Source organism: Cryptomeria japonica, chromosome 5 (genome assembly GCF_030272615.1).
Source record: "Cryptomeria japonica chromosome 5, Sugi_1.0, whole genome shotgun sequence".
NCBI lineage: Eukaryota > Viridiplantae > Streptophyta > Pinopsida > Cupressales > Cupressaceae > Cryptomeria > Cryptomeria japonica.
In genome coordinates, this window is record NC_081409.1 from 731,490,484 (window position 1) to 731,504,633 (window position 14,150).

General features: G+C 36.3%; 1 protein-coding gene across 1 annotated transcript; it reads right to left on the reverse strand.

Annotated features, from left to right (window-relative positions):
- Positions 1 to 230: 230 nt before the first annotated feature.
- Positions 231 to 5,677, reverse strand: LOC131876137 (uncharacterized). The gene is made up of 4 exons (XM_059220930.1): positions 5,298 to 5,677; positions 4,763 to 5,174; positions 4,646 to 4,652; positions 231 to 363 (listed from the first exon to the last, which is right to left on the reverse strand). The coding sequence occupies exons 1-4, from the start codon at positions 5,523 to 5,525 to the stop codon at positions 231 to 233; spliced, it is 780 nt and encodes a 259-aa protein (XP_059076913.1). The 5' UTR covers positions 5,526 to 5,677.
- Between the last annotated feature and the right edge of the window lie 8,473 nt (positions 5,678 to 14,150).

Sequence of the window (14,150 nt, forward strand, 5' to 3'; positions counted from 1 at the left end):
AATGTTTCTTGAATGGATAACTCTGGAAGATTAGCTAATACCCTTCCATCAGGTTCAATGATCTCTCTTGATTGTCCATTGTAGTGTATAGCACACTCAATTATCAGCTCAGCACATTCTTTAGCCGGAGGAATTCCAGCTACCTGGACAATGTCATTTCTCATCATCCGGCAAGCAATGGGTGTTGGCAAGTGTCCATCATGACCGTACATTCTCTTTTTGAATTCTTCTTAATCCACATGTCCAAAGTCAGTGTCTATGACATTCTTCCATTTAGATTTGATCTTAGATTCCGGTTGTACTCCTTTACTCGCAAACTTCAATGGTGTTTTTGTAGAAGGTGCTCCTTTGGTGGTCATTAACCTGTATAACACATGAAAATTCAATATTATTTTCAAGACAACTTGCTGATTTTAATTCTGATTTTAGACCCTTTTTTCTTGAAAATTCCATTTTCAACTTGCAAAAGTTAAATTTCTCCGAAAAAACAAACTGAAAGTGGTCAAGAAATTGATAAAATTAAGAGAAATAAGACAAAATAACAAAAGAATTCAGTCAAACTTAAGATTTTGGGTCTTAGAAATTGCTCTTTGTGACTGAAATTCACCTTTGATTCTGAAAATTTTGTTCAAAACTCAGAAAAAAGCACTTAAATTATTGACTTCCAACACTTAAAAAATTTACTTCTTGAAAAATTCCTCTTGAAGATCAATTTTCACCAAAAAAAAAACGAGAGAAAACTTCTTCTCAGTTGCTCTCCAAATTTTCAACCTAAATAATGAATTTTGAAAGTGACTAGTTGAAAATATATAGAGTTAAAGAATTTAAACTTAGAAGCTTCATCTTTGTGTTTTTGTTTTTTTTTTGTTATTTTATTATATTTTTGTGTTTTAATGTTTTAAATCTTTCCAAAATGGAAAATTTAATTTCTCTCTCAAAATTCTATCCATAGTTAAACAATCTTCTAGAACTTTCTATTAATTTCCAAAATTCTTGAATTTTCGAAAATCTTTCTTAAGTGTTAAAATTATTTTCCCTTCGAAAATAATTCTAGTGTCGGAAAATATTAAAATATTTAATGTGTGAAGTTTACTTTCCAACCCGACTGTTGATTGCCCTTGATTTAATGTGCAATTTTGTCAAAATTATTTTTCTTCCAGCCATTTTTTGTCTTTCACCATGGCAAGTTGATCGTCATGTCTAATCTTCAAATCTTGGGCGAATTTTCATGCCTAGCTTAGGCATCTTCACATATTCCATTTATGCCTAGGCAAACTTGGTATGTGTCTTGCCAACTTACGTTTGTGCAATTTTTCTTGGCAAATTTTATTTTCTTCTTGAACAGACCTTGAAGTGTGTTTAGCCAAGAGTTTGGACAAATTTCTTCTTAACTTTGTCTTTGCCTTAATTTTCTTTCCTTGCAACTTTGCCTAGATGGCAGACTTGAAGACAAGTCAAACTTGATGTAAGTCTAGACAATTATCCTTAGCAATTTTCATCTTGCTTTAATCTTTTTCTGAATAGCAGTCTTTATGTCTAATTGAACATTGTCATTTTGTGCAAGCTTTAATTCATGCCATGGTGGACTTTGAGAAGTCTTGGACATGGGTAGACTTGAAGGGTGTTAGGCCAAGGCGGACCTTATCTTTCATTTGCCATCTTCTATGTGTTACCTTAGCTGGACTTTGAGCTTTATTTACCAAAATTCCTTGCTTAAGTCAAACTTTGCTTGGTCTTTGACATGCTTCTTATGCTTTGACGGAATTGGAAGCTTCTTTGCCAACATTGTTTGCTTTTCTAGATGGCGGACTTGGAAAAGCCTTGCCAACTTTATTTTGATCATGCCTAGGCAGGGTTCAAGTCATGTTTGCCATAAGTCGTCAGAGTCCACATGTTCTTGGACATGTTTGCTTTACTCGCGCTTTTCTTCTTCTCTTCATTCCTAGAGAACTTCATGTCTTCGCCAACTAGTTCATTGCATAGGCAGACTTTACATGTCTTTGGACATTCCCTTCAAGTGCCAAGGCGGACTTTGAGTAGGCTTGGACATCTTGTATGTCATGTCTTAGGCGGACCTTGAAGACACCTTGCCATGCTTTTCCACTTCTTTCTTGGCGGACTTGGATGATGTTTGGACATCCATCTAGGTGGACTTCATGTTGCTTGTGCCACACACTTGGTAGGGCGGAGTTAAAAAGTTTGATTGCCATCTTTGTTTGCTTGATCTTAACCAAAGGTAGGAGTTTGATTGACCTCTACCATGGGTTACTTACCTGAAGGTAGGAGTTTGCCAATTGTTTGCCAACTTATCCTTTGCTTGAACAAACTTGAAAGACTTCATGCCAAGGCGTACTTGGCAGCATGTTGGACATGTTTGCTCTTTGTTGGATTGAACCTCTTACTCCATACCTTCCAATTTCAGCGAATTTTTCATCTAGACAGCCATGTTGAAAATTTGAACCTACCATGTTGGACTTGCATCTATCATATTAATGCTGGATTATCTGGAACAAAACCCTAATTAGGGTTTCCACCTTGCTTTTTACACTTAAAGACCAAATTTTTGAATCCTAAAAACATAGGCAATAATGATATAGCCTAAGGACCAAAACCCTAATCCCACAAAAAAGCAAAAAAAACATGACCTTGCTTTTTGCACTTGGAGACCTAATTTTCCAAATCTGAAGACATGGGCACTGAACAAATGACCTGAGGAACAAAACCCAGGTTTAAATTTCAAAAAGCAGAAAAAAGCAAAGAGCAAGAGAAAAAAAGTTGCTTCACGGATTGTGCCCAAAGTACCAAAAACAAAACTTTCTAAATGTAAAAAAAAACAGCAAAAATTTCTAAAAATAGAAAGTTGTCAAAAATGACCTAATGAAATTGTGATCCTCATCCTTTAGATCTTCTAAGCACTTTGACAACGTTCAAATGCAATTCTAAGCAAGATTTCACTATTTGGCTTGGGATGATTTCAAAACTCTAACTCCAAACCCTCAGAGAAAATGGATTAATGAAATTGCAGAGCTACGACAAAACCCTAAAAAGCAAAAATGGGGGGTCCCCATTTATAATGCGGCAATGTGTGAAATAGGTCACAACAGTCCCCTACTAGGAGGCTGTCAGTTTCGCAAGAATTAACATACATTATTAAATATTATTATGCCTTATATTAAGCTATTGAGATTAGAGAACAACTAATTCTTCATAATACAATCAATAACCAATTACATTTAGGGTTTATCCTTATTACTTCCCTAACCCTAAGAGAAGATGGTTAATTATTGTGCTAGGGTGCTTGGAAACTACTCTATAAGTAGGCTCCCTCAAGGTTTCTGGAAAACATGTCCATACCCCATCATGGGACTTCTCCCTCAAGGTTCCAGGAAAACACGTCCATACCCAACTTGGGACTTAACTCTCATGTGAGGAATTACTCCACCTCTCCCTACACAAACCAAGCTATTCTCACAAAGGCAATAGCGAAAGATCAAGGACTAGACTGTTTAATATATTGGTCTCTCAAGTAGTACGAATGAATAAGAAATTAAGTATAAAGCTGATTTGCTTATTATTACCAATGCAAATTATTGACAATATTCCTAATATGTATTTATAAATATAATGTCTCATGTTATAGATATTTGTTCCATACTCTTAATGTTCCATATCATATAATTGCAAATAGTCACTTAGCAGTAAGTGAGATACATCATACCATAGTTGAACTACTCGCGACTCGGCTCGACTCGCCAAGCCCCTGGGAAAAAAACTCGGCGAAAACTCGAGAAAAACTCGGAAAAACTCGGCGAAAAACTCGGCAACTTAAAAACACGCTTAAACTTAGTAAAAAACGCATTTTTTTTGCAATTTTTAATGAGAAGATGCATCCAATGAGTCAATAAATGATAACACAAAAGAAACAAGCTGATTCTAGATATATTTAAATGCAAAGTGTCTACAAAATCGCATCCTCATGAGGAATGTTGATGGCAGGAAGCCTGAAGCAAAATAGTAAATTACTAAATAGTTTTTGTAAAACCAAAAGTAAATACATCATCACAAATTACAATTACAACTTCCTCTTCCCAGCTCTAGCAAAAACATGGGGAGAGGTAGAACTAGAGGGTCTAGACTGTCTAGTCGTATAAGTCTGTTGTGGGACTGGGCGTGACTGTGCCTCCTCGCTCGGTATGGTTGATTGAGACTCATCCTCCATCCTGGATGAAGCTATGTCTCCACCTGCCTCTGGCACTGGCAATGAATCCTCATCCTCCTCAATGTCATCCAGCCTGAAACCAAATCCACCCCCCTCCTCCATAGCCTGCCTCTCCAAATCAGTGATGTCAGTGTCGGAAAACAATGGAGGCTGCTCCTGTGATGTCCAATCACTATAAGGATCTATATCATCCAAGTCAATTGGACCAGCTTCTAGTTCCTCTACCTTCTTTACGCACAATCGAAGATTATATTGCACGTAGACAAGGTCATTGAGCCGTTTCTGCGCTAACTTGCTCCTCTTCTTCGTGTGGATTGCTTCAAACAAGCTCCAATTGCGCTTACAATTGGATGAACTGCAAGGCTGACATAAGACTCTGAGGGCAAATTTTTTGAGATGTGGGTGTTTCCACCCCAATTTTGCCACCAAGCATCTGCAAAATAAATAAAATGGAAAAGTTAGAAAGCAAAGAGAAAAGAGAAAACATAATTTATCAATCATTTTAGTCTTTAGATCCCAAAATCCAAATGGCAAATGTTATACCTGGGGTTTGAGTGGTTCTTCCTCTCCTAGCCAGCTCTGAAGAGAATAGCTTACCCCTTCCTCCCTCATAATTTTGGAGCTCACTCACAATGAGGTCTCTCTCCTCAACATCAGGTACCATCCTCTCAATGCATGTACTGAGGCCCTCCATGACTTCTCCATTCGAATCTGAGTAAGAACCCCCGAACCTAAAACGAGGGTTGAGGAAGTACCCTGCTGCATGAATGGGTTGGTGGAGCTGATTGTTCCACCTCCTATCAACAATTTCCCAAATGGGATCAAATTTGAGCCTATCCCCCTTGTAGTAATTTTTGATAGACTCTTTGGCCCTATCCATGGCCTCATAAAGATATCCCATTGGGGTTTTATCCCCATCCACCAAGCGAAGAACTCGAACCAAGGGCTCTGACACCTACAATTGAAAAATACAAATTACAAAAAGATCAAAATTTAAATAATGAAGTTACAAATTAGTAATGAGAGACTTGAATCAAGAATAACTAAAATTTAAAAATTAAAGTTTTGAAGTAACAACCTTCACAATCTCTGCAGCCCTTTGTGCAAATTGGTTGTCGAAGACTATGCATGCGACAGCCTCTCCTTCAGGCTTCTTTGAATAAGGTGAGTTAAGCCATTCTCCACTCACAAACATTTGTTTCAAAGAAGTCAATGCAGCAAGAATGCTTTGCAACGTCAAGAAAATCGTTGCAAACCTTGTGACACCAGCTCTCACCAAATCTTTCCCTTGCGTGTGTTGTCTCATCAAATTTAGGACCCAAGGGTGATTGTAGATATATTTGGTGATCCTCCTTGCATCTTCCACAACTGGAGTCACCCACTCAAGTTTTCCTATGTCCTCCAAAAGAAGGTCAAGGACATGTGCTGCACAAGGTGTCCAAAAAAGAGGGGTGCCTCTCTTGGAGGATTCTTCCTGCAAAAGAAGAATTTATTCTTAAGAAATATGCAACCAAGTAAAACAAAGCCCACAACAAATCAGAATATTGCTAATGCCTAAAGGTGATAATTCAAAAGGATTCTACCTGCTGACACATATGCTGCTGCATTATCTGTGATGATTTGCACCACATTCTCTACCCCCACCTCCATGATGACACGCTCCAAAATTCCAGCCAATGTTTCTGCATTTTTCACCTTGTTGGAGGCATCAACAGATTTCAAGAACACTACATTGTCCTTGCAAGCGACCAAAAAATTGATGATGGTGCGGTTCTTGCCATCTGTCCACCCATCAGAAAGAATGGTGCAGCCATAATTTGCCCAATCAATTTTTTGATCCTCCATCACTTCTCTTGCCCTAGCAACTGCATTTGTGAGCAACCTGTAAGTGCAAAGTGAAATTAGGTATTAGTACACAATTTTGATTTAGTAAACAAGAAATCTAAAAAATAATTAAAAATGAAATCAAGTGGACTATGTAGTAATTTACTAACCTCCCACTCAAATCCCTGCGAGAAGGGGCCTTGTACCCCTTTCCTGAAACTGTCATAGCAGTCACCAAATTCAGCCAATAAGCATTCTCCGCCACATTGAATGCAATGTTGTTGAAGTACCAAAAATCAGCAACTGCAATGTCAGTTTTCTCATGTACCTCCTTATTCCATCCACTAGCCTCTAATGATGGTTGTCCTCCAGGTGTGTTTCTAGGCACAAAATAATCACCTATCGACCCTGATCGTTGTGATGGAAGTGGAACAGGGCCCCGGCCAGGTACTCTACTAGAGGAAGCAGAAGCAATGGGCGAGCTGATGGTCGGTTTGCGGATACGTGGGCCACGCCGAGAGCCCACTATGCCCTCAAGTGCTTCTTCTTCCTCTTCAAGGTCAATAGAAACACCTTGAGATTCAGCTATGGTTGATCTCATGGCTAGTTTTGCCCTCTCCCTTTGCAGTTTCTTCTGTTCCCCAGCTGCAAGTAGGGCATTCATTTGTCTTTTTATTTCTTCATTGGTCCCAGGGCATGCTCTAGCATCATGCCTATCTATTCCTGCAAGGTGGTATTTGAGGCGGTTGATGCCTCCATGAAGTATTCTCTCACACTTTATGCATATAATTGACCCAGGATCGGGTCCCTCATAGGCATACCTCCATGCCCCATCTCTGGCACCTCTAGGACGGGTCCCTATAAATCCAGATGGGCATGGATCTAGTGGCCATTGCTCCCTTGCCATGATTAATGCTTACTTAACCTACACATACAAAGTGCAAAAAAAAATTAACATTTTAGTTAAACAATTTAGCACTAAGCAAACTATCTACATTAGTTTAAATAAATTTAGACATCATTCGAAGTTTTTGTTTTTAAAAAGTAGGGTTTGAATTTTTTTTTGAAAACTAGATTCTTCAAAAAAATTGTGAAAATTCAACAAGAATTGTGTTAAATCTTGTGTAAATAACTTAGAAATGATTTAGACTACCTAGGAATCATTTGTAATCAATCTAAATGCAACAAAAAATAAACAAATTGTTTTAAAAAAGCATAGAAAAAAAAATTTAAAAACTTACTTGGAATCTGATTTTCCCTTCAAATCCCCTTCAAATCCACTTGGAATCACTCAATAACCACCCCAAATCACCTTCCAAGCCTTCCAAATGAGTTTCCCCCTTCTCAGCCCAAAACATAATTGGAAAACAAAAAACAAATGAATTTTTAAGCCGTTTTCGGCTGTAAAGGAAACACAGGCGAGTTTTTTTCAAAAACTCGCCTAGTTTTTGCCAAAAACTCGCCAAAAACTCGGCGAGTTTTTGTCACTCGCCGAGTTTTCGGCGAGTATGTCATCTATGCATCATACCAATCTGTTGTCATGGGCAATAATGCTAAATCTTCTTCTAGATGAGTGTAGATTACTCATATTGTTCCTATGATATGATTCAATGGTTGAAGAGAAACTGACTGCCTACTTATATCTTGCAATTGAGTTGAGGATTCGTGTTCCATGCGACATGTCTCATATCTAGATACCATCATCTCCCTTCCTTAATGCAAATCACACCAATTCACATGTACCCGTTTAGTATCTAGTTTTTCTAGTCACAATGATTAGATTGCTTTTATTAATCCTTTATTTGTTATCGATTATGCCTCTATAGATTATGCATCGATGTAGGATGGTAGAAAATCATTAGTCTTGTGAGTAAGACAATTTTCCTAGCGATGAGATCTTCTTTCAGCGATGGGGCATGACAATTAAGGAATGATTATCTTCCATTCCTCACAGCCTCTTGGATTGTTGCACGATTATTTAGATTGTAAAGTCTTACAATTTGTAAGACAATTTCAAACAATTGGTTCGCTTTTTATTTAATGTCAGATCAAGGGGGCATGACAGTCTACCCTCCCCAAAATTGCTTGTCCTCAAGCAATGATCATTTTAACTAAATCTTCTCAATGTGAGAATCCATAACTAACCCTTGAAGATTTGAAATCTTAAGTTTCCTCTCATCCTCGTTTCTCATCACTTTGATTATTGTCCTAGTGTTTGCCTCATAGCATAGATATCTCTTAATGTTAACAAAAGAATTTAGAAGCATGACACTCATCTATGACTTAAATGCAATGTTCTTTCTAAATAAATTCATATCTTTTTTGGTTTACTCTAGTCATTCACATATTCTAGATTAACCCAAAAATACAAATCTTTTGATGATATGAATATGTATATAGTAATCATAGACACTCATAGAGTAGACAAACACATCAGGTGTGAACCAAACACAGAGCATACACATGCCAATTATTACTAGAATTTAATTATTAAGTAGAATGTATTCATTCTCTTCTTGACAATGAAACATTAAGGTTTTATGAAGAGGTTTCATCTGCCATATTTACGGGGGTGTTATGATTACTAGATTGGTTCCTCCATTAAGCTCCTAACGCTCATTGTCCCTTCTTTTGATTGTATGCTCTTAAGAATTCCTTTGGCATACCTTGCTTTTTTGCTAGGATTCTCTTTGATCTCTTCATCGGCGGTTGCTTCTATCTTATGGGCTCGACCTCTCTTTTCACATTCATGCCTTGGTTCCCATTTCTCCTTACATTTGTAGCATAAGTTTTTCTTTTCAAGTTCACCTTTATGGCAAATGTGCCCGCGTTCCCAAGGTTCCCCGCATTTCTAGCATAAGTTCTTTTTCTTAAGTTCATCTTTTAAAGAGAAGATTTTTTGGAATCTATCTTCCTTGTGGAAAGTTTTTGTATGCTCGTTTAAGGGTTTGTTACTTGTAGATGATGTTTCTAGTCTCAAGGCTTTTTTAATGGTATCCTCTAGAGATATTGGATTAAAGGCACTTAACAATCCTCGGAGTAAATAGATAGGTTAGCCTATCTTCATCAACACCTGAAAAATCTGACTGAATTTCTTAGGAATTGAGATATGTAATCCTGCACTATCCCTTTCTGTTTTAATTGAAACGGTTCTTTAAAATCTTTTTGGGGATGTTTCTGGTCAAATCTTTTGATCAGTTTTTGTGAGAATTCATCATAGGAAGTTACATTTCGGTGCCCTTGGATGTGGATTTCATGGTGACACCATTCCTGAGCCAATCCCTCCAAATATAGAATAGCAAATTGGACTGCACCCTCTTCTATCATTGGGCTGAGGGTAAAATAGGTATTCACTTTTATAACCATGCATGGGCTGTTATTTTATTAGATCCATCAAAGTTTGAAAGAGTTAATTTATTCACCTTGTCTCAAGTCTTTACTTGGATGTTTATTTTCTCTTCTAGGTGCCTCATGTTTCTTTGCTTCGGAAAATTCCCTAAATGGTATGGTTGTCCTCACACCTCAGGATCTAAACTTGTGTAAGCTATAGCAATTTCCTCAATTCTATTTGTCGGTGTATTAATTTCTTCTTCCCTCATTGGTATATCTTCCCTAGGTAGGAAAGACGGTTTTGGCATCCTAGATGTACAGGATCCATTATTATTTTCTGAATGATATGAACTTATGTCTCTCCCATTTGAGGAATTGGCCTTAAGGTCATTGATTCATATTTTGCAAGGCTTGTAGAAGCACTTGGGTTGTTCTTTTGTTCTGATCCATTACTGCTTTGGTTGCCATCTCCATGAATGTTTTCAACTCATCATCCATGTTATTGTTTTGATTGGGGTTTGGGTTTGCTGCTGGTTTCTTTCTTTCCCTTTCAAAGGCTCTTGGTGCCCTTTGGCTATGTTGCATTAACTTATCTTTCATAGGATGGCGGATAAAAGCTCTGATACCAATTGTAATGTCCCCTACTAGGAGGCTGCCAGTTTCCCAATAATTAACATGCATCATTAAATATTATTGTCTTAAATTAAGCTTCTAAGATTAAAGAACAACTAGTTCTTCATAACACAATCAATAACCAATTATATTTAGGCTTTATCCATATTACTTCCCTAACCCTAACAAAGGATGAGGAAATATTGTGCTAGGGCACTTGGAAACCAATCTACAAGCAGGCTCCCTCAAGGTTTCAAGAACACATGTCCATACCCCATCTTGGGACTTCTCCCTCAAGGTTTTAGGAACACTTGTGCATACCCATCTTGGGACTTACCTGTGTCGTGAGGAATTACCAGAGTTCCAAGACTCACATGGACTTGCCAAGACTCGGCGAGTCCCGAGCTGGGTTACCCTAGGCGAGTCCCAAGGGCCCGGACTCAAGCTCATCTAAGTCTTGGGCAAGTCTAGGCGAGTCCTTGGACTTGCTGACCCAACCCAAAACTGGCCAGTCCCAATGCCCAGACTCGGCCGACATCAAGACAAAATCAAAACATAAATTAAATTTTAAAAACATGTTTTAAGTTGTTTTTTTTCACTTATATTTTCTTCTAAGCTCTAAAAATCATCACATTTCATTCTATTCAAAAAATAGGAGAAGAGTGAGTTGTGAGGAAAAAGAAGATTGCATAGTAGGGCAGCGAGCAAAATTTCTTCAACAAATCGAATTGGGGCAGCGTAATACTTACATTTGGCACATCAAGAGCTTCTTAGAGAGGATTGGAAAGAGGCTGCATTTCATTTCAACCTTGTTCTAAGAGGTAAGATTGATTTTTTTTGGTTTTTTCATGTTATATAAACAAAATTTACGTTTTTTTTTTTCAACATTTGTGTTCATTTTCTTTCAAAGAAATCAGCAAACCCTACCATGTAATTTGCTGCCCCTTGACCCCAAACCCTCGTTAAATAATTTAGGGGGAAACTACGTCGATAAAAGTAGAGAAAATTTAACCTCTGAGTCTGATTGGGCTCCATATAAAAACATAAAGCAATTCTTTTTGGTTTTATGAACAAATTAAGATCTGCACTACTCATTTGTCTACAACATTCTTCACTTCCAAGGACATTCCTTCTCACACGGAATTGGATACCAACTGCATCATAAACTGCTTGCACAATGATTTCTTCACCTGTGGAGACGCTTAAGCGGCTACCAGGAATGAACCACACGCATTGTTTCCAATGATTGCATCATGGTAAACCACCTATTTAAGGAATCTAAGATTAGTACATCTGGTTTAACAACTAATTCTTTCTACCCAGATTCATACACAACACACTGGAAAATAACGAAGTGGTATGTGTAAATTTAAATAAACAAAACATGCTCGTGCAATGCCCATACATTCTACATGTACTTGAGATGATAATGAGTTCTCTAGTTACAATGCTCCTCTGAGCCTTAGACTTCTAGGCTCCTCTAGTTACAATGTTCCTCTGAAGTCTAAGGCTCAGAGGAGCATTGTAACTTTAAAAATTAAAATAGAATGTATTGGCTCCTCTGAGCCTTAGACTTCTAGGCTCTACCTTTTATGTTGATATATGTTTTGAACTTTTGATGCCATGGATTTCATATTTCGTGAATTTTGTAGACATTTGACACTATTCATATTTATAATTTGTTATTTAGTTTAGCTTATTTCCTTCAGCTCAAGCCTAAATTTGCGTTTATACTTATGCAATGAATGTAAACTTGTGTATGTGTTCAAAGTAGTTTCTATTTTATGAGATTACTGTGTTTTTGAGGTTTATTTATTAAAAAATGCATGAAAGAAGCTTAAAATCAATAAAAATCTTTGAATTTCTTGGGTTTTTCAATTTGTCAAGTCTTGGCCAAGTCCATGCGCCGAGTCCGAGTCCGAGTCCAAGTCAAAAATCAACTTGCCGAGTCTGACTCTTGTAACTATGAGAGGGAGGGTGAAAGACAAAGAGAGATGAATTTAGAAAAAGATACACAACAAGAGAGTATGAGAAAAGAGAGGAAGGGAGCCCTAACCATTTTTGTGATTCAATGGATTTAAAAACACTTTTTAACCATGCAATAAACAATTTTTTATTTTTTTTGTGGTGAAATATATTTTTTAAATATGAAAATTATATTTTTTATATATTGTTTTAGATATATAATATATTTAATAATATCCCAAGTAAATAGTAGTTTATCATAATTCTTACAAAATATTATTAATTATAAAACAACAATCATTGGATATGGTTATTAGAGTAGGTTTTGAGTTTATAGATTTTATATTTTTTTTAAAGAGTGATCTAGTAAATATTCATTAGTCTTGAAAATTTAATATTAGATGTGAAAAAGATGTTTAAATGGGAGGAAGTGAGCTGCTTTGGTTAATCAACAACTCAAACTTCAAAAGAAAAATTCAAGACAATGAAATGAATCAACACCTTACACGTGGGTATTTGAGTTCCTGTCATGTTGAAATAAGCTATGAAGAAATTACAACCTTGCGACCACCAAGCTCTCAATCTTGGGAACCAAAAGAAACTTCTCAATCTTGTGGATGGCCTCCATGTCTATGTTGTTGACGGCATCTAGGAAGATGAAGAGAAATTGAAGCACTTCCATGAACTTTAGCATGAATAAGGACAACCACAACCTTAAGGGAGATCGCTTTTAAGAACTCAATGAATGAATCTTAGGAAGGAAAGTAGAAGAAATGACTATGCATGCCTTTCAACATGTTGATGGTCATGGCCTCTTCTTTGTAGACATTAAAAAGAAGCAGCATTAGGCTTTCATATCCTTCCAACTTACCCTACCACTGGCTAAAGCCCATCCATAACCTCAAATATTAACAACATTAAAACGTATAATATATTTAACACAAATGCAAAATTGTGTTTACATAAAATATCATATATAACATATAAACTCAATATACAATTTTGTAATTAATAATATACTTTAAAATATATAAATATTATTTATTTTGAAGCTTTTTTACAGGCATGTAAGCACAGAAACTCAATGGAGGCCTGTAAAGTGTTTGACTATATAAAATAAGGAGCTATGTCTAATGCAACATGATTATTACAGCATAGAGAGCTTGTCACAATCAATCACCTCTTTTCTCGGTGTTTTAGTTGTATTATATTTATAAATGTAAATAAATATATTATAAATTTGTATATCTAGATTGTTTTTGATAATAAACCTGGAATGAATTCTCATAATGATTAATATGGATGTTTCCCTAGATGAATTACTAAATCACAAGATACATACAAACTACAAAGTTGCTCCTAAACTATTTTTGAAAGATGTTTTCCGTGTTGAATGTATGGTTAATCATAAACTTCTAGGAACAACGAATTATCTAGCAGGTTACAAAGTCAATTTATCAAAACAAACAACACATTGAAATAACAACAAAAAATAAGCTATGCATACATATACCAAAGATATGATATCAAACCATCAAATATACTTAATAATCCCTCTCCAAGATCTAGAAATCCATATGCAATAAAAAAGAGATCATTACCAAGATTGCAATGACTTAAAATGTCATGACATTTATCAAATCCTTAATACTAGCAAATGTGGCAACAAAAAACCCTATGCTAAAATGCTTGTCACAATTCATCACATAGAAGTTCCCCTAAAGGTCTATAAATGGCCAAAGAGACATTTGATTACAAATATCAGTTACCAATACAACGACCTCTTGGTGATTTAGAAAATGTGCTGCTTTGATGGTGACTACACTTGTACGAGTTGAAACTATAGGCAATCCTCGACACTTGTAGTCATGTGGGAATACAATTATTCAAGTTGTTAAAATTTAAAGGCTAAATATAAGGTTTTCATATTTGGTCATGCTATTGCATGAGTAAGATTGTTCCTAAGCATATTGCACGTCAATGAAGGGTATGAACAAAGTTAAGTGTGCTTTTCACAACAAAGTGTGGATTTCTCATTTCAAATAGCATTGACGATATTAGAATAATATCTTTATTATTAATTATTAATAGTCAATAATGTAATTTAATGTAAATAGCTTGTTTCTATTTTGGACGTTAGTTGTAAAGAGCAGATTTGGAGACCTACTACCCAGTCCTTTAGCTTGAGGCTTCCTTTGAA